Source organism: Rhamphochromis sp. 'chilingali', assembly GCF_963969265.1.
Source record: "Rhamphochromis sp. 'chilingali' genome assembly, chromosome: 4".
Taxonomy (NCBI): domain Eukaryota; kingdom Metazoa; phylum Chordata; class Actinopteri; order Cichliformes; family Cichlidae; genus Rhamphochromis; species Rhamphochromis sp. 'chilingali'.
The window spans coordinates 38920654-38942365 of record NC_137948.1 but is presented as its reverse complement, the minus strand read 5'-3'; the positions used below and the strand labels follow the sequence as shown (position 1 = coordinate 38942365).

Sequence of the window (21712 nt, the reverse complement as noted above, 5' to 3'; positions counted from 1 at the left end):
TACTGTGTCACACGACGAGAGCTGTTGGCTGTGGTGGCGGGGGTGAGACACTTTAAGTACTACCTGTGCGGCACAGCATTTGTTATCAGAACTGATCATGCTGCCCTTCAGTGGCTGATGTCTTTCAGGGAGCCAGAGGGGACAGGTGGCTCGCTGGCTGGAGGAGCTCCAAGCCTTCAATTTCACTGTGGAGCACAGAGCAGGGACGCACCATTCTAACGCAGACGCCCTCTCTCGTCGCCCATGTGCTGCAGCTGGCTGCCGTTACTGTGAGAAGCGAGAGGAAATAGAGCGGGAACTCACGACAATAGACGGAGCAGCACAGCTCGCCTGCAGGGCTCTTCTGATGGTGGATGCAGCGGAGTGGAGGGCACGGCAGGAACAAGACACGGACCTGCTGCCGGTCCTGCAGTGGCTGGAGAAGGGGGAGCAACCCCTTTGGGATGAGGTCACTGGGTTTTCCATCTGTACCAGGGGGCTATGGGCCAAGTTTGCAGCTCTCAGGCTGAAGGAGGGGGTGTTGGAGCGTGCCTGGAAGGATCCTGCCACGGGGGAGGAGAGGTGGCAGGTTGTGGTGCCAAGGTCGCTGAGGTCAGCTGTGCTGGAAGCCTGCCATGGGAGCACTGGCTCCGGCCACTTTGGGGTCTCCAAGACTCTCCGCCGCCTCCGCCAGGGCTATTACTGGGGTCAACAGCGGAGGGACGTGGAGGACTTTTGCCGCAGCTGTGATGCATGTTCCTCACACAAAGGGCCACAGGACCAGTCCCGGGCTCAGCTTCAGCAGCAACCAGCAGGAGCCCCAATGGAGCGAGTAGCTGTGGACGTCATGGGCCCATTTCCTCGCACAGACAGAGGAAACCGCTATGTTCTTGTGGCCATGGACTATTTTACCAAGTGGCCGGAAGCATACGCCATCCCAGATCAGGAGGCTGAGACGGTCGCTGATGTATTAGTGGAGGGGATGTTCAGCCGCTTTGGAACAGCAGAGACCCTCCACAGTGACCAGGGGCGTAACTTTGAGTCCAAGGTATTTGCTGCCATGTGTGAACGCCTTGGGACTAAGAAAACCCGCACCACCCCACTTCACCCCCAAAGCGATGGGCTGGTGGAAAGGTTTAACAGGACGCTGGCCCAGCAGCTAGCCATCCTTACCTCAGAACACCAACGGGACTGGGATTACCATCTTCCCCTTACCCTCATGGCCTACAGGTCGGCAGTACAGGACTCCACCCAATGTACGCCTGCCCTGCTCATGTTAGGGAGAGAGCTGAGAACTCCTGCAGAGTTGGCTTTTGGGAAGCCCCCGGACGCGCCAGAGGCACCACCGGGCCGGGACTACGCAAGGAAGCTGCAGGACCGGCTGGATTCTGCACATTCCTACGCCCGAGAGCAGCTGGCGAAGGCAGGCCTGCGCCAAAAGAGGAATTACGACATCACCACTAAGGGGAGGCACGTCCATGCTGGGGAGCTGGTGTGGGTCTACAGCCCAAAGAGGAAGAAGGGACGGTGTCCTAAACTGGATAGCAGCTGGGTGGGGCCTTGCAGCGTCCTAGAGCGAGTAGGGGAGGTTGTTTACAGGGTGCAGTTGCCTCCTAGGGGGAGGATAGTAGCGCTGCACAGAGACCGGATGGCCCCCTACAGAGGGCAGTCCCTCCCCTCCTTTCCAGAGGGACGTGTACAGAGTGTCCGTGACCCTGCTCAGAGGGACCCCTGACCGGGGCTGCGTTCCCCTCCCTCGGACTCTCCACCCCAAAGCCCCGAAGCTCCGCGTCCACCTCAGGGGCTCAGGAGGTCAAGGAGGGAACGTAGGCTACCACCCCGCCTCAGAGACTGTGTCGTTCCCTCGGGGACGAGGAACTTATTGCTGGGGGGGCAGTGTAACGATGGTTAAGTGTTATTGTACAGTGACATGTTGGTGATCTCTGCACACTGTTGTTGTTCCTTTAAGATTCATGTTTGGTTGTGGTGTACAGGAAGGGGTGGGTGGGACCTGGTTGTTCTGTGTGTGTGCCAGGCTGAAGAGAGGTGGAGTTCGAGAGCGCTTCCCCCTGAGTTAACAACCCGCTGGCTTATGTGCCAAATAAACGGACAAACTGAGACCCCAACCGTCTGGTTCTTGTGAACGTTACAGTATGTTATAATGTACACGGTATGAAGTATGTTATAAATATGCTATTACTATAAGTATGTACAGGCTGTAGTGAGTACAAGCTATGTACAGGCTATGAACAGGATATAAATATGAAAAAATATACAGAATATGAAATAAATAACTTTACAGAAATCTGAGATATACAGTTATACAGAAATGTGAACTATGCAGATAATAAACAGTTGTAGTTTTAAAATTTATCGTATTGTACAGAATGATTATTTACACAGAATTATACAGTAGTGCAGTTAAGATGTGGATAATTTCTACAGAGGCTATATAAAGTGCTAGTGGTTTTGAGTGGTGGTTCAGTCCATGTTATTATTGTGTGTTTGAGGGTACAGTTGTCCATTGTGTGTGTAGGTGGTTGTGGGTGTGTGTATGTCCAGTCCATGTGTTAACGTGGGTCAGATGTCAGGAGGCAGAGTTCAGGAGTCTGACAGCTGTGGGGAAGAAGCTGTTCCGGTACCTGGTGGTCTTAGTCCGGAGGCTCCTGTAGCGCCTCCCAGAGGGCATGAGGGTGAAGAGTCCATGTGATGGGTGACTGGGGTCTTTGATGATTTTCCCAGCCCTTTTCAGACACCGCTTCCTGTAGATGTCCTTTATGGCAGGAAGTGGTGCTCCGGCGATGCGCTGGGCAGTTTTCACAACCCTCTGCAACGCCTTCCGGTCCGAGGCAGAGCAGTTCCTGTACCAGACTGTTATACAGTTGGTCAGGATGCTCTCGATGGTGCAACAATAGAAGTTCACCAGGATGTCTGAGGACAGGTGGTTCTTCCTCAGAGTCCTCAAGAAGAAGAGGCGCTGGTGAGCCTTCTTGACCAGCTTGGAGCAGTTGGTTGTCCAGGTGAGATCCTCGGAGATGTGGACTCCCAGGAACTTGAAGCTGCTCACACGCTCCACAGCCGTCCCGTTAATGTAGATGGGTGGATGTGGGTCAGCATTTCTCCTGTAGTCCACGATGAGCTCCTTGGTCTTCTCGGTGTTAAGCAGCAGGTTGTTTGTGTCGCACCACTCAGCCAGACGATCCACCTACTCCCCGTAGGCGGCCTCATCGTTGTCACTGATGAGGCCAATCACCGTGGTGTCATCTGCAAACTTAATGATGGTGTTAGAACCACCGGCAGGTCTGCAGGCATGGGTGAAGAGGGAGTAGAGGAAAGGGCTCATCACACAGCCTTGTGGTACACCAGTGTTCATTGTGATTGTACATGAGCAGTGGTTATCCAGCCGGACATGTTGGGGGCGGTTGGTCAGGAAGTCCAATAACCATTTGTACATGAGGGAACTGATGCCCAGGTCTGTCAGTTTCCTGATGAGTTGTGAGGGGTGGATTGTATTGAATGCTGAACTGAAGTCTATAAACAGCATTCTGGCGTAGGTGTTGTTGTTGTCCAATTGTGAGAGGACAGAGTGCAGTGCGATGGAGACTGCATCCTCTGTGCTCCTGTTCTGGCGGTATGCGAATTGGTGGGGGTCCAGGGTGGGGGGGGGGAGACAGGATTTGAAGTGTCTAGTCAACTATCTAGTCAAGATAGTTGATAATTACCAAGCTATGGCACAGGCACAGCCCTTCCTTTGTATCAGATGAATGGTGAACTTAATGCACTTTTTATGTGTCAGCTTGTTACCAACTTCACCATCTGCATTTCCAGTTCTGCCCCGCTTGACAGCTAAAGAATGAGACACAGGTTTTACTCCACAACAAAATATAATTTAATGAATTAGCTTTTTACTGTGTCAATCACAAATCTATAATGATGTTAAAAAAAATAGAGCAAAAGAAAGAAAATGATCCGGTACCCTCCTTTGTGTTGATGTAAGGCATGCAGTCTCCATAGAGCTTTGGACATTGAAGCTACAGGTCATACAGTGAGACACACTGACACTCAGCTACAAATACACACAAAAGCGCTCATTATGTCCACTCTTCTTGGGGCCCAATAAACATTTATTGTTTGCACATACAATGAGTAGAAGTGGTATAAATCACAACACCAAAAGTTTAATAGTTTACGAATAGCAATAGGATGGGCTAACACTTCTCTGGGGATTTTTCTACCTTGTCCACTCTTGAGGAATAATGGTATGGTGATGCAGGAATATTTGAATATGTGAATTACACTGACAGTTACACAGAAAGGGGTTAGTAGACAAACACGTTGTGTGAGCATGTAGCACACAAAATGAGGGAGATTTTAACAGCCGTGACTCTTGCATTCAAACCTTTGCAACGAGCCCTTTTGGAACTGGTTTTTCTCAACCAAAGGAGCCTGTAAAAACAATCGGCTTCATTCAGCTTCAAGAAGGTCCTTCATATGGGAAGTTACATTGACGTGTTGCTGCTGTAACTTTCATATAAAAAGTGCAGACATTTACTTGTGTCTATGGTGCAAAAATCTTGATGACCTCTGGGATTCAAATTGGCCCGAGCTATATAAATACAATTATATATCTGGCTTCATATAAAAATAAAACTAGTAGTACACAAATATTGCACACCTAAGGGAGTTTAGATTTGTCAGGTTATTGACAAGCTATTGAGGAAAATGTACAAACACGGAAATAATAAACCATCTGGTGCAGTATAAATAAATATTTAGATACTGAGTTTTAATTCTCTGCATGCAGTATATCTCTCTGGCTGTAGGTGGACCAAGTTGGGCACAGGTGGAGTCACGGCTGCCAAGGGGAAATGGATGTAGGCTGTGCGGTGCGTGAAGGTCATGGTGGAGCAGCAGGTAGTTCTTGTGGACAATTGGGACAGAGCTGCTCAGTGTTGCTGGGCATCCAGCTCCCTCTGGCGGCAGCCCACAGCAGTGATGAGGGCAGCTCCCTTACCGCTGCCGTCCTCAGACAGCAGGAAGTTGACATCACATTTGGGGGCGAGTTCCTTCACAGTTTGTTGGAAGATCCGAGAAAAACTGAAGAAAAGAGAGCAAGAGGAAACTGTGGTTATGAGGCAGCTTGCTACTGAACTTGAAATGACAGTTGCTTTCCAGCATAGGTGACAGACATACATATTATTCAAACTTTACAACTAGAAGCAGCACAGAGTTGTGTGAGGAGGTTCATTCGGGCCTATCGAGAGGGTGTGGACTTGGAGGTAAAAGAGGTCCTCTGGATTTTTATTGGTGCAGTTATCTCCTAATTTGTAACCCCAGTTACAAGAGTCCATCAGTAGTCCCCTCGACAAACAACCAAATGAAGATGTTAGCCTTGAGGTACTTTTTCAGAAAATTATCTTTTATATAAAAAACTGGTATAGTTGTAATTTGTCCTCATAAAGAATCACAAGTGGTAGCAGATCAAAGTGTTTTAAGGCTAAGAGATGTAGACAGATTGTACATTTAGTTGATTTATAACATACTAATACTTGGCTATTTATGGGTTGTAATATGTTTATTACAGTTTCTGCTGTTTTTATTCTGGACATCTGCAAACGTACAATTTGCTTTATCTTTTCAATGTCTAACATGCATTATTTAATGTCAAAAAAGACCAGTATATTTGTTGACTATAGGTCCTTCAGCACTTTTTGAATGTTTTTCCATCCTAGTGACTGAATAAATAATTCAGTGCTACTGTAAGGCCAGTGAGTTTGGTAATCTTGGGTAATTCTTTGCAGACTGATGAAATACAGTAACATTTTAAAATGAACGGGTCTCCTTTCACACAAACATGCCCTCTATTGTGTTCCTATCCCAGCTCTTACTGTGGGTGCAGCTTGTAGAGTGTGCCATCCACACCCACTGTAACATCCAGGTGGTCCAGTCTTCTGTTCTCACGGATCTTGTCCACCACTGCAGCCATTCCAGCTCCGCACAGTTGAGCTGCTCGGCGGGACACTGTGCCGCACACCTCCTTGACGATAATACTGTCATCACAGGTGCTGTCGAGCCCCAGCTGCTGCAGGATCGCTCTGACCTGCAGCAAGGCCAGACGATCGCTGTGGAGAGAGGTGGGAGGGGGGAGAGTCAGAGGTCAGCCAACAGCAGGAGAGTCATTGGATACCTCACAGCTGTTCCCAGAGACTAAGGTAGGCTTAAACAGCACATAAGCTCAAGTGCTCACATCCCCCTTCCTTCATCATTCCTAGGTGTGGTGACTCATTAAAAACTGCTTTTTGCTGAATACTTCAGCTTAATCCCATGTTTTCATGCTGGTATACTATTAATTTCCCAGCATTTTGCATGTTTAAGCCGCAGGCTTTATATAAACACAGATACTTTACAGTACTACTAACTCTTTCTAGCTTTCTGGTATTCACCATTTTCTTCTTAACTTCCGTTTTCATTTATTTCGCTACAGTATGAAAATTAGTCTGCATCAGACAAATTACTTTTTTAACCTCTGTATGGTTATGCAGGTATTCTGTAGGGGCAGAACATTAAAAACTGTCCCACACAATAATATTGTAGCTAAAAAACTAAGTACAAACTAAGTGCATTTTTTGTCTGAGGTGTATTATAGACTACTTCTTATGTGCTATTAGCTTTATCTGATATTCTGATCTTCTAAATTCACAAGATAGATAATATATAATATTCTGTAAAAGTTAGTGGAGCCTATGCCTGCTAGGAGGTGTATAAAGCAAACAGTGTTCTGTGTAAAGTTATATAAGTTATATAATTAAATTTTATACTTTTGTAGTTATTAAATGCAAAATACTTCTGGTGCTAAACTTTTATTTGAATTAACTTGTGATGTTTGATAAGAGTGGTAAATGTAAATGTACCGAACTCACTTTTCTGTCTCCTGGCTTGACATCTGTGCGCAACTTTGTAAACTTTACACATTTGTCAGAATATCCATGTCATAGCATAGATCACCTAGAGCATAACAGGTGGCTGCATTCAGTAACAGTTCTATGAGAGAAGAAACTGATCTTTTTTTATTTAAGCAACTGATCCCTCTAATGTTGAAAATCAGTCCAAACCGGCAGTGGTTGAAGACTGTAACCACAACTTATGTGCTCTTTATCTTCTAATTGAAGAAATTGAATGTTGTGTTTGAATTGAATGCTCAAAAACATAGTTGGGGTGAATTTTACCTTTAAATAGGACAGACTATTTTTTAGACGCCACAATTCTGTAATGTCTGCTCCTGGATAAACAGTTTGTATATAATGATTGTTTGATAGCATTAAAACAGCCCTAACCAATAATTGCAAAAAAAAATAATGTTAGTGTGAAATGATTCACCCACCTTTCTATCTGTGACAGAAACTTTGTCTCAAAGATGCCCCTGGTCTTAAGTGTCTCTGAGATTTGTCCCCGGAACAGGAAGCCACGCTTGGTCAGATCAATCAAAATCTGCCGTACAATCTCACCAAGATACATTCCACTGCACATCTTCTCATATCTGTGATGCAAAAGAATTAACACAGCTGTGTCAGTAAGCTGTAAAGATGCTCTCTTAACTAGAGATACCATTTGTTTTCTTTTTTTCCCTTTAAATATATTTTTCTGTTTGCTCTTTGATCCAGTATTACTGAACAGGCCAAGATGTTGAGGGGAGAGTATAGCACTGTGGCAGGTGTTGCTATTTTGTTATTTGTGAAATAGTTGGGTACTAGCTGCATCCTAACCTTTGTTTGCCTTCGTTGAGTGAGTTCTCATCCACTGCCTGGTCGTATGTTGTCCTGATGTCATCCAGACAGCCATTGTCTCCAAATGCCCCCCACTCCATATTGACACACATCCGACCCTCGGTACCCGGCACTATCTCAATGTTCTTCATTTCTTCCATATAACAAGCATTGCTGCCCGTTCCTGAGTGTATACACAGCCAGGGCTGTTACATCTAAAAAGAACTACCAAATTTCTTTTCTAACTGTAGATTAGTATTGGGCTAAGGTGCAAAATAACACAAAAGTAGTTTTGCTTAATAAAATAAATACATAAACATATCATTTTGTTGTATGAATATTTACTTACATCTTTCATACCTTGCAAGATAATTGTAGAAAAAATATTTTTGTTATAGGTTGTGTGTCACTCACCTGCGATCAGTCCCACCTCACATGTGGGCTCCTCATATGCACAGGTCATCATCGTCCCCACTGTGTCATTCACTATGGCTACCACATCCAGCTCAAACTCCTACAAACATCACAAGAATTATTGTTTACACATCAAAGTACAACAATATTACATGCACGTATAATGCAGTAAGAACTTGTGTATGCTTTCCATGTTATAGACAAATTTCAATTAAAAAAATCTGTCGTGCAAAAAATCAGTTGTGTCCAGAATGCCCAGAATATATTCATTACATTTTTAATTCACATACTCATGATACTGAAGTGTTTACATCCGGTTACTTATATTAATAGCCATATAGATTTTTTTCCCTGCAGTCTAAAGAAAAGCAGGTAGCTGCTGTTGCTTAAGACTTTTCCAAGATGATGTTAAAGCAGCGTTAAGTCCATGTTTTTCACTAAACATTGCTGGATGGTTGTTTTGACAGATGAATCAATATCACACCTGGCAACATCTTAAATGCCACACTGAGCACAATGCGGTTAACCCACACTCCTAGACAGGCGAAACAACAAACTACACAAGCAGTTTCAAAGAGCTGTAAGGTTCAGGAGCTCTGCCAGACCTCTGCTCTTAGCTGCATGTCTTCTGGGTGTTATTGCATGCTATAAGGACAGTAAACAGGTCCAGGCTCGTACCGCTTTACCTGTTAGTTAATGATTTACCTTTGGTTAATACTTACTGGATTCTCCATCTAAAAAAATAAAATTAATATGTGAAACCGAAAAGTGGCAACATGTGGATATTAGGAATTTTCTAGATATAACAGTGACACTCAACTGTATTCATAAAAATGTAATTTATTAGAGAGAGTAATTAGTCATATTTGTTGTTCTGTTGTAGGTTTATACAGTACGAGGTGGGGTTAAGTGCGTTTATGCTGAAACTGCAAAATTGCAGTTCACAGCAAAGATGCCTGTATGCTGGGATTAGCAGCTATGTGATCATGTGACGTGGATGGTGAGTGAATATATGATGTGCAATCTTCTTTACTACTAAGGATTTACTATAAGGTTTTTAATGAGGTGGTCTGTTAGGTTACATATCCAGATTCTTTCCCTTCCTTATTCTGTAATGTTTTTATGAAACAAAGTTTAAATTATGAGATTTTAAACGACCAAAATAACAAAAGTTCTCTAAATAGTGGGTAGATAAGTGAATATAAAAAAAAAACAGTTAAGCTCTAAAATAGCTGAATTTCATTATTTAAAAGACACTGCTTTGAGGGGCTCATTGAAGGCAAGCATTTATTTGCTCAGAGTGCTGTCAGTCAGAACCTGGACAGCACTTTTAACCCTCGGATGGTCATAGTCAAAAAAGGGTCCCTTTTTTGACTATGACCATCCGAGGGTTAAAGAAGCAACAATATGAGGGACAAACTGTGCCTACATTATACAGGATGCAAAGGTGCAGCTTACACAAAGCCTTTTTTATCTCACCAAATATCCCATGCAAAGACTGCTGTGACAAAACAAATTTCCCACGTGTGGGACTAATAAAGGTTATCTTATCTTATCTTATCTTATTGTTTTGCTGTTCTTTGTAACAATAACCAAGCAGCAGTCAGAGGTATAAAATATACACTTATGTCTATTAAATTTGGGATCATTTTAACAATACTGAATGAAACCATTTTTCTGGTTTTAGGGTATTTTAGGTTTTATGTCTTTTAGGGTATATTTTGACTAAATGATGCATATTTTTTAGTAGCAAACTTTTCACAATAATGGCATCTTTGGGCTTTCTGTCAAATCCAGTGGATTAACTAGTGTTCGTGTTGTTGTGACCAAACTGGTCTGTGATTACCTCTTTCCTTTTGATTGCTTCCCGAAGAAGCTCCACTACATCTTCACCCTCACAGTCTGTGGCCTTGAAGCCTTTGGTCCATGTTACAAGGATGCCCTGAAGATAACAAAACAATAAGTAATGATTTAAATTATAATAATGTTTAATTTGACTGAATAACATTTCACAATTCTCTAAACATGACAGAAAAACGACTTATTAACCAAGTATGTGTCCATTACATGTGTACGTTACATTGTACATTATGCTTTGCCTTCTTGGTAATTTGGTTGTAGCTGGATTGAAAGCAACGTAAAGTTTTTGCTTTGAGGAAAAAGGGAACATACTGCATCCAGGCTGGTCTGATGGCAGGGGAACGAAAAAGTGAAACCCAGTGGGAGTCGAGCACTTTTCATTCCCATGTAGTCCAGGAAATCAGAGATGCAGTGCACAATGTGATCAAAAAGCTGGAAAGAGACATCATATAGAAAGAAAAGGTCAGGACTGCTAATGGCTTTTGGTGTTTTTTTTTTCATGTGAGTTACAAAGATTCTTTATGGCACCAATGCAGGTTTGGATTTGGATAGTTGCATGTTTCAAATGGATTTTGTTGTAGCTAGAAATTAAGATGGAAAAGAGAAGAAATTGCTATAAATGTCTATAAATGTTTAATCTGTTTTCATGGAATAAGCAGTTTTTAAAGACTGAGAATTATTTAAACATGATTATTGTTCCTGTTTCCTGCAACAAATACGCAAAACTGATCGGTACCTCTTCCCCTGTGCCCTGCATGACTTCTATGGGAATGGCATAGATTTTGTTATGCATCTCCACTGATCGTCTTTTCCCACTGCGAATCTTGACCAGAAGCACGCGGAAGTTCGTTCCGCCAAGGTCCAGAGCAAGGAAATCACCATTTTCTGTTAAAAAAAAGCCAAAGAAATGAGCATGAGAAGGCACAAAACATATTTCTACAACCACTGAATAAGTTTTATCTGTTGTACTGGTTATAATTTAGAATAAATATTGTTCTCTCTATGGTTAAAAAACTTGAAAATAGCAATTATATTTGACTGCCAGGTACAGAGAATTAGGGACAAAATATAAGGCACAGAATTATTGGCTTTTAAATCTTAAAGTATTTGTCTAAATGTTAACCTTCATGTATTAATTGCCATTAGGCATCACAGATAAGTAGTGCTAGTTTATCAAGGTGAGGCCAACGTTTACTCGTGTGTGCTTCTGTATCTGGTAATTCACCTATTTTCAGAAAACCTTTTGAAAGAAACACATAGATCTAGGAAACGTCAGCTGTGTCTTCAGTCAGCATAAACTGACCATTTGTACTGTTACTGGTTATTGGATTGTGAAAATCCTTTCATGCAGATCCATAAAGTCCACCTCATACACTAAAAGCAGTGCTTGTGCTGGGTAAACATGTCCAGCTGTTGGGTTTTTAAATATCTGAAGCCTGTTGTTTGACTCCTTGTGCCATGAACTTTACTCAAGCTTTTTGTGTTAGCACAAGCGCTGCTTTCATTATTACCAAAAACCAAACATATAGTGACTGATTGTTTCATGATACATTATGTAGTTTAGTAGTTACTTTGAGATGACATATAGACTCGCTTTAATTATTGATAATGCTGTTTTTATTGTGGTAAATAATGCAACTGTTTGTTTCACCAAACACTGATATTGTATTTTATAAGCACGTAATAATTTTACCTGATGCAATGGTGGCCTTATTACAGGTAATACACTCCTGAGTATAACACATGGTTTCACTATAGACCACACGAAACACTTTAGTATCAAAGGATATTGATATTTCCATCTGCATTACTTTCCTTTGGCCTTCATATATGACATAGACAGGCGTGAATGATTGACTTGGACCTGAGCTAACAAAAAAACGAATCTATGTATGTCTCATTTTAATTACCTGTTCCGTCCGGTGTGCTTCGAACAAAGGTGGGCAACATTTTGACTGTAGCGTCCTTGTGGCTGTCCTTCTTCAGGCCTCTTTCAATCTCCACCTTCATCCTTTTCTTTACCTCTAACAACTGATTTTTGCTCAACCGGAATTCTGCCAAAGTCTGCTGAATGTGGCGCGCCTGCTCAGTTAAACGGTATGCCACTGCTGTCACCATGGCCGCTCCTTTCCCACTCCCGCTTTCGGACAGCAGGAAACGGACATCTGAGTCTGGGACTAAGCGACGCACAGTTTTGTGCAGACGACGGGCATATCTGTTCAGAGAGCAAAAGAATTCCTCGTGAGTCTTCAAGTGAGTATTAGAATGTGTCAAAATCTATTTTTCATCAGAATTATGTATTCAGGCTGCAGAAATATATAAAACACTACACAATTACAGGATAACTGTGACTTAGGATTTTAGGAATTCACAATGCAGCAGATCTGAACTTCCACACAGACCAAAACCTGGAGTTTTTCATTTAGGACTGAATCTGAAGCCACTCAAAGAATTATCTGGCGTACATCCTTTCTATGCTGCATAGGTCTTTTTGGAGTGCATAATATCCAAACTAAATGTGCGTCTCTGGAAAGCGCCCTTTAGTCCCCATTTTATGGCCTACTCACTGAGGGTGCATCTTGTACAGGGATCCATCAATGCCGACAGTGGTACGAAGCCGCACAACTCCTTTATTCTCTTTTAGGCGACAAAGAATGGCTCCCAGAGTTGCAGATATTAGATTAGCTGAGCGGAAGGATACGATGGTGCACACGTGCTGCACAGCCAGACAGTCTTCATCTGAGGGCTCCACTCCAAGCCTTGTCAGGATTTCCATGCACTTCTTCAGTCCTTCCTTAGTCCTAAAATTACAAGTATTGTACATTAAAAAGGTCTTAACTCTTCTGTTGAAAAATGGAAGTGGAAAAACTATTTTATTCCTTCATGTCTCACTTTTCAATTGCAGATACATGTTTCGTCTCAATCTTTCCTCTCGTCAGGAGCTCGGGGGTTATTCGTCCCTCAAACAGCAGCCCCTCTTTGGCCATCTTGACCAGGATGAGACGTACCAGTTCTCCCATGTACATGCCACTGGCCATCTTTTCAAACCTAATCAGAAAGAAACACAACAGTGTTTTCATATAAGGTATCACAGCTACAATTTCTATTCATCTAAATTACAGTCCACTGCAGACTAGAATGCTTTTTTTCAACTGTAATCTTAAGGGACAAAGCTATATTTTATCTATAGTGGTGTGTGTACAGTAACTTCACAATGTGTAACAACAAAGAGAACTAGTCCCAAAGAAGTTAAGCATACTGGTATACTTTTGTGTATTATATGCAGTTCGTTTACTGTTTGGCTGCACAACTTAAAAAACTAACTTGCATTGTACTTATCGTAGTCTACAGTAAGTAAACTTACTGAAAGATATTTAAACTTTCAAAACCTTCTTTAGTTTAAAAAAAAAAAAGAAAGGAATCTTACAATTGTTTTCCTGGGTTGATCGATCCTCTGTCAATCTCACGGTCAAACTCTGTGCGGATGTCCTCTAGGGACCCATTATCCCCAAAAGCACCCCATTCAGTGTTGATGCACATCCGGCCTTCATCTCCTTCCACCAGGTCAATGTGACGCAGTTCCTCCATGTAGCAGGCATTTGTTCCCGTTCCTGAAAGGATGCACAACTGACATAACTCTTATTTCACTTCAAAGCAGAATGCAGTGTGCTATTTAGCTTATTTGGCGCCCCCACATGTAGAACTGTGTACACGCTTCTGTACAGTGCTCAGGACCTCGTGTGATTTTTGCCCAAGCTTGGACGAGAGACATTATTTTTGCTTGATTTTTGCCCTTCTGGGTTAGAACTTTAATATAAAAATGTATTCTCAACATCCTGGGATGGTTTGAAGTACTGATAAAGTACACTTGGTTACTAAAACCTGTTGGCTTTAAGGTGCTAAATACCTTTTCCAAAGCCTGGGGAAAGGATCTATTTGTTTAAAAGGGGCATATCAAATCATGTGAAATGCAAGATATTTTTCCCCCTACTTTAAAAGTGTCATTGGCTCAGGCATTTGTATTTGCCTAATGCAGTGGTAAAAATCCGTTTTTACCTATAATGATTCCCACTTCACAGCGCTGATCGTCAAATCCACAAGTCATCATAGTGCCAGTGGTGTCATTCACCACTGCCATGATGTCTGCTTGGTAGTCCTGGGAAAACAAGGTTATGTTTAACTCAAAACAAAATGGAAAAAAAGAGCCACCTGGCAGATGTCTTATCCATGTTTGCAAATGAAATCCACAGACAAAAACCTACCCCTCGTTTCTTGATAGCTTTGTTTAGAAGCTTCACAACGTCCATGCCTTCTACACCACTGGCTTTAAACTTCTTTGTCCATGTTAGTAAGACAGCCTGAAAAACAAGACTAACTTTAATTTACTATAAGACGGGCAAAGACAATCTCAAATATATGTCCATCGCTATTTCAGTCACGGCATCGCCAAACACATTATCTATAATATATTAACACAATAATATGATACTTTAATATAAATACAATACATACAATAAAATATAATGCATTGATGAATTTACACTGTTACATTCTATGGGCTTTATTGAGCTATTGATCTAAAACTATTAACAAAAGAAACAAGCCACACATGTTGAGATTGTAGTGATGACGTGTTTAATGAGCACAGTGAGTGGTACAGTTATCCTTTAAACTGGAAGTGTTTACCTCATCTAGTTTGGTTTGGGCACATGGGAAAGAGAACGTGAATCCCACAGGAAGTTTTTTATCCTTGATTTTTTGTTTCTCCATGAAGTCACCGAGGCAATCTGCAACATGGTCAAAGAGCTGCAGACACACAAAAAAGACATTTTTAAGAATTTCAAGGTGATGTAACTACATTTTGGCGCAAATGTAACATTTTCTTTATCATTTTAAGTTAATGCATCCTTAAAGTACAATTTCCAGTTTACATAAATATCCCTGAAACTTTACTTAGAAAATGCTTCAACAAATATGTAAAGAACATAAAAGATTCTGCAGACAGTTAAAAGCCTTTCTGTAAACCATGCATATTTTAGAAATCATCATGAGATCCTGGAAAGATAGCTGATATCTACCCATATTGACATGACTTGTGACTTAGCATGTTTTTAAACTATTTTTTTTTCTTTTTTCTTTTTAGTCATTGGATTAATTGTATGCTTGCATGAAATTGTTTTTAAAAAAAATCACACCAATGAAGACTGTTTACAGAGTTGTATATTATACAATAAGTCACAATCTAAATGTACGTCTTTGTTAACAAACCTGTGATATATCACATTACATTTCTTCTGACCAGCTGTCCGTTCAGCATTTCACTAAACAGCATCTGTCTTGTTCTGTCTGTGTAAGTCATGGCCTAAACCAATCACACCGCCGCAGACAGTCATTCATGTTTTGGTTATCATGTTACAACACGGCCGCCAGCTGTCTGTCCTGTGTAGGCCAGTGTAGGTTCTGACGTTGCTCTTATTATTCCCAAGTGTCACAAAGATCATTTTACACAAACTGAATGTTGAGTCGGCCTTCCTATAACTGCTTTGTGTGGTGTGTAGACAGTAATGTTGAATATTCTTAATTAAGTGTGATTACGATACATCGGTGTGACAAGGATTACAGCATGAGAACAACATGTCTGATTGCTTCTTAGCTATGTTTTCACAGAGGAATGGCTCAATAAGAAGAATACAACAAGAATGTTTAGTACATTTAAAAATGGTAGAAATATATTTTTGGTTACCTGTGCCCCACTCCCATGGGTAATGTCATCAGGGGTCTCATAGATCTGGCTCTCCATCTGAACTGGTTGCTTCTTGTCTTGTGTCACTTTGACACGCAGGATCCGAAAGTTCGACCCTCCAAGGTCCAGAGCTATGAAGTCCCCCTTTTCTGTCAGGTTGAGAGTGTGGTCACACATTAGTCTTTTTGAGTTTTGTGATTTTTTTTCAATTGCAATTCATGACAGACAGTTGCAACTAGTCCTCCCCCTGGTGTATTCCAACCACCCACACACACACACACACACACACACACACACACACACACACAACAAAAAACAGAAGATTTTCCCCATATTATGTATATTTTGGATCATACCTGAATACCAGAAGTCAACTCATAGGTGGCCCAAAGACTGCACTTAGGGCTACCAGGGTCAAATGTGAGTTTTGGGTAGATTTATGTTTTGCATTTTGTTTTTTGACAGTTTTTACAAGCAAAGGGAGTGAAAATGTGTTTCTTTTTTAAGAAATGTAATATAATATTCTAATTTTAATTTAGGGCAGATTAGAAATTAATGAATGTTTGATACTTTATTAAAGCTGTCACTGCTAATTCTCTCTAAGGCCATCAGTATTCCCAAGCTTGGCATGTCACTAAAAGAGAAAAGGAGCTTTACAGGCATCCACCACAAAGCACATGCTGTTAGTAGTAGCATCAACAAAAGACAATGTTTGGAATAATACTCCCCTCTTGGCCAAAAGTACAAAGATCTATATCAACATTTCTCAACAAAGACACGAGGAACATATCCTCAGGTTTATTTTCCTTACTCCCTACTTATGGTTGGAATGCTGCCTGTCCTTAGAATCAAATATATAAAGAAACCCACCGAATAAAATAAAAAAAAGAAAGGAAAGAAAAGAAAAGAAAAGCATAATGTCAACAAATAGCCCCTCTGATTAAAAAATGTGAAGTTTGTTCTGAAATGAATACACAGACCTATATGTGCAATATTACAGGTAATTACATAAATTTATTCTTCTTGAAATCTGACACTGGATAAGAACAGAACATGTGGATGTAAATTTACTATTGCTGGAATCAGAGTTGTAACCTTTAAGTAAAGAAGTTCAGCTGCCCTCCAACAAAACACTGTTCAGTCGTGCCATGACTGTAATGTTTGCTGCCTTGAGCTATTAATCCTCTTGACCTGACTGGAATGAGATGTGTGTCTGGGCTGGACATACAAGTGTTAGTGATTTGCCGCAGAGCATTTGCTGTTTTATAACCCATGTCGTTGTATATTCTCAGTGCTAGCATGCAAATGTCCTGATGCTGTTTCGTTTAATTAATGCAAAAATTCTTAACTAAGCTCGTCAAAACTAGTGTTGTAATCTAATCACTGATAAAAGAAGGCTTTATCTGTGGCATGGCTGGTGTCTGTAGTACTGGCAAAAAAAAAGAAACATAATATGGTTTACAGTTTTTAAATTATTATTATTTTCGAGAGATTTGATTCTATCTGCCATTTGATTCTAAAATACCTTTTAATTATTCCATTTCCATAAATGTGTTTTAGTAATAAAAGATAGTGAAAACAGAATCCGTGAGATTTAGGATGAAGACCCTAAGCTGGTCTGTCTACATTTGTATCTCTCATTAGCTTTTACACCAAGTATAATCTTATTACACAGTAAAACTTACAGTCTGAGCTGTTCATTTGTGAATTTTCTTTCCAGAGAAAAAAGTCAAGACAGAGGAATGGGATTAATTTTCACTTATCCCTCTTATCATGACAACCAACCTTGCCAACATGTTTGTCACTACTGTCATTATATGGATTTAAAATGTTTATTTATTTATTTTTTTTGCCATCACCATAGCTTCAACTTCGCACTTTGCTTCATCCCTGTCACCTCATGTTGAAACCCTAGGCTATATATAGTGCGAGAAGGCAGGAATGTCCAGCTGCCTTGTTCGGACATCAGTCTGCAGGAAAACTAAGATATACCTGAAGTATATTTCTGCATTTTTGTTTCTCATTTTTCGACTTGAATACAAGAATAAAACCAAAAACAGCAGAAAGACATTCAAATATTTAGTCATCAATTCTACTTTTTGAGGTTTGTTTCCCAGTAAATGATCTTTTATCATCTGTAATAATCTGACTGTCAAAGTATCCTGAATATACATTCTGTTCCTCTATTATTTTATCAGTATAGCCCCAAAATATAAGAAAAGTAACATCTTAAACTAGTTGCATGGTCTTACTAAAGGCCTTTTGCTGGTTACAGGCCAGTCCTCAGACTAGTAAAGAAAAATATTTGACACAAAGATATGATTGGATTAGACGAGCCTATGAGGATTCTGTTTCAGGTAAGTTAAATGTAACATTATGAGGTTTTCTTCTGCTTGTACGTTACACTGAGTGATGAGGCTGTGTGGACTGTTTGGCCTCAGGCCTAAAACAATAGTAATCTATTTAGCTTGAACCCAGAGCACAAACACAAAGAGGCTTATGTGACAATTTTAACATCAGCACATTCTTTACAGTCAGACAGAAACAAATACATCCTTCAACGAGTATGGATGAAATTTTGTCATCAGTGTGTGAATAGGAGGTATTAATGATGCTGCTTCTTCTGCATAATAGTGGAAATGCTCCTTTATTTTTGAACCATTTTGACTTCTAAAATGCAGAATTATTTTTGAGCTTTGTGATATTTTTTATATTGTTAAAATATTTTTACAAATTTTTAAGCATTTTTAAGTTTTAAAGGCTTAAACCCATGTGTTTGACCTCATTAAGTGAACTGCCAGTGACTTTGGGCATTTGGGGGCACTGTTGGGCACTTACACAATTAAGGAGAATATTTTTGAGCTGATCAGAGCACTTTTCTCAATAATCTGTGATTTCTGTGAGACTCTTAATACACACTCTACCTGATCCATCAGGAATGGACCTGACGAACGTGGGCAGCATCTTCACGGTGGCAGTGGGGTTGGTGTCACGTTCAAGCCCATTCTCCATTTCCCTGCGGAACCTGTTCATGATGTCCTTAAGCGTCTCATCGGAGAACCGCATGGAGTACAGGTACTTATCAATCTGAAGAATAGGTGCACAGAGAAGTTGTTAGGGACGTTTTATGCTTGCTAAACATCTGTGAGACACTAATATTTTGCAACCTGAGCACATATCAATTAACATGAATTAAACACATGTAAACACTGCCTACTAGTATTGTCGTGGTTTAAACACAACAATGGGGGTTTCCTGGGATGGATTTTATAATGGGTTTGTGTCATTTGAATTAGTTAACGGCATGGCAGGAGTTCTAGGACATGGGCAAAAATCAATAAACAGGGAGTACCTCTAATTGTGGCAAAGAGCCTGAAGTTGGACACTTGAATCCATGTGCTAGTCAGCATAACATTTTGATACAATTAAATTATCAACAAAACATTTTTTAATAATAGCTACATTATATGGTTACATCACAGTTAACACATCTAATGAATGAAATGTTTGTTGGGAGGATTTACAGAGGACAGTTTTTGTTATTGTTATATAATCACAGTGCATGCCATGGGGCACCCCACACGCCTGAAACCTGCTCTGTGCCACGAGACAGTCCACACATTTGTTACCCATCAAGCTACTCTGTCACATTATTAATATTAGCCTCTCCAAAATGTCACCTGATTTGTAGAGTTTGTCTACAAGAGTAATGAAACATGTCTGTAACTTTTTTTAAAATACAGTAACTTTGATGTTTGTCTATATATACTTTATAAAGTAACATATTGATTTTTTTCATGGCCAATCTTCTTAATGTTGTATGTAAATGCAGTTAATTCGTATAGTTATTCACTCTTAGTTTTCCTGACACTTATAATATGGCATCTATTATCAGTCTCTTTCTTATGTTATTTAACTGCATCTGTGTGATGCCTTCTTTTGTCATGTTTTTGTATCAAACTTTTTCAGAATTCTTACGGATTTAAATTAAATTTTGTTTGTTTGCCTGATCCTTTGATGCTTAATCAAAGAATACTAGTAAGACCAAAGGTCTACACACTAAGGCTACCCCGCTACTACAACACTTGGATAACAGATAGTAAATCTAGCTGCCACTAAATTTGACTCCTTATCTTGATATGGTTACAGTGTCGGTGTCCCCTGCAGGATGTGCATGGTTTAAGAGCTTTCATCCTTTCAAGGATTGTTTTTACCCCAGTAGTTCCAGTAACCTACTTCAGCAGTGGCACGTGTTGCTACTGCACTGTGATATCACACATGACGTCATGAGTATTTGACCCCACCCCCACTTACACTGACTGCCCTCACCCGTATCCCCTATTCCCTGGGGATATCTTACCAGTTTGTTCAGTCACGAATTCGCTGTGAACACAGAGTCCGTTTATATGGGCAGCTAGAAGCTGTAATCAGGCTCAGATTTCACTGATGGCAACGTCTATGAGCTGCTAAAAAATTGAAATGTGTTTTCACGATGGACTAAAAGAGGAATGAAATTAAGAAGGCAACAGTGCAATGGGATAGAACATCTGTGAAACAGTAAAAATGAATGACTGGGAAAAGAAAGACACTGACAGTCGGGGACAAAATCGTGGATCTTGGAGATCTTGACTTTTGCCAACAACCCCTCATAGACACCTGTCTGCTTCAGATGCCATAGCAACCAGTGCTCCGTAAAAGCTCAGTGATGGAGCTTTCACCACGATCAATGACCACAGCCCTGCTCAAGGACATCTGTGTCAAATACTGCTAACAAACTGAAAATGCACCATATCAATATTAAACACCATGCTGGCTTTCTCCTCCCGTAACTCCCAAATGGTGCATCCTCTTCTCCCAACACGATAAACCCCAAAGATTCGATCCCAGCATGCAGCCACTGTTCGCCGGTGTCTGTGGGTACACGCTAGGCTGCTGTGATATAACAAAGCTCTGAAGTCTAATATAAAAGGACCACCATAACAGTTTAAAGCTGCTGTCGCTCACCTTTTTGAGTTGATCATCCTTCAACTCGGTGAAGTAGTAGGCCAGAAGCTGAGCCGCTATCATCCTGTCTGCGTGTCCTTCGGGAGCTGTCACTTACTACGAGGTGGTTTGACAGTGAAGAAGAAGGGAAAAGAAGATTGTTCAGTTTCCCCTCACGCTGATCCCGCTTTATCCTGAAGTAGAAGCAAAAGCAGGCCTTGCCTGAGCACTGTGTCAAGGCAAGGTTAAAAGGAAAAAGTCTGGTGAAACAAATGTGCAGCAGCGGCCCTGCCTGCTAGTCTGCGACAGGCACACACACATACACACACAAACACACACACAGGCTGGGTTTGGCCGTGCCTCCTCCCTCTGAGCTGCTAGCTCCCTGTTAGCTCTGAGGAGATGTAACAGCTCGGCACAGGAATGGTGGTTCTGTTTTGCCCTGCCCCCACTGAGCACTCCCATTGGCTGAACCCAGGACATGGAAGCAAAGGAAAGAGTGGGGAGCAAATTGGAGGAGGGGGCAACAGGGGAGTGCAAATGGGAGTGGGGGCACGGGAGTTGTGAGCTGAATGAGGAAGCGGCTTACGCACGATAACTGGCCACTCTCCTCCATAGACTTCCCCGAGTTTGCACGTCTCCATGTTTCCACGGCTACAGGAGGTGGACGTGCAGAGAGGCAGGGCAGCCACATGATGATGTCACTACTGCAATACACTGAGCACCAACTGCAGCCTGAAGCACATCACATTCATGCTGCAACATCCAAGCATCTTCTCATAGCTCCACACATGCAGCAGCACCGTTGGAGAGTCAGACTTGTGACTGATGGCTTCTTATCTCTGCAGCACACACCCCACCCACTGCAACACAGAAGCTAGAGATATAGCTTTAAAGCTAAGTGTCATTCCTGACCTTGAGAGGACATTTCTTAATGGAAGGCAACCTGCACACATTATGTACCTATAAA

General features: G+C 41.4%; 1 protein-coding gene across 1 annotated transcript; it reads right to left on the bottom strand.

Annotated features, from left to right (window-relative positions):
* Nucleotides 1-3842: 3842 nt before the first annotated feature.
* Nucleotides 3843-21150, bottom strand: LOC308396268 (hexokinase-1-like). The gene is made up of 18 exons (XM_080881454.1): nt 20764-21150; nt 18684-18846; nt 15760-15908; nt 14703-14822; nt 14279-14374; nt 14073-14172; nt 13444-13627; nt 12909-13064; nt 12584-12817; nt 11927-12231; nt 10753-10901; nt 10329-10448; nt 10003-10098; nt 8157-8256; nt 7743-7926; nt 7361-7516; nt 5868-6101; nt 3843-5076 (listed from the first exon to the last, which is right to left on the bottom strand). Exons 1-18 carry the CDS (start codon nt 20824-20826, stop codon nt 4926-4928), a joined length of 2760 nt encoding a protein of 919 aa, XP_080737580.1. The 5' UTR covers nt 20827-21150; the 3' UTR covers nt 3843-4925.
* Between the last annotated feature and the right edge of the window lie 562 nt (nt 21151-21712).

Excerpts from the sequence above, each read along its gene's own strand:
- LOC308396268 (XM_080881454.1), bottom strand. The coding sequence starts at position 20,826 with ATGATAGCGGCTCAGCTTCTGGCCTACTACTTCACCGAGTTGAAGGAT. Across the intron at positions 15,909-18,683 it reads GTCCATTCCTGATGGATCAG|AAAAGGGGGACTTCATAGCT; the intron begins GTAGAGTGTGTA and ends TCAACCTGACAG. Across the intron at positions 6,102-7,360 it reads TTTCTGTCACAGATAGAAAG|CGATCGTCTGGCCTTGCTGC; the intron begins GTGGGTGAATCA and ends CTCTCTCCACAG.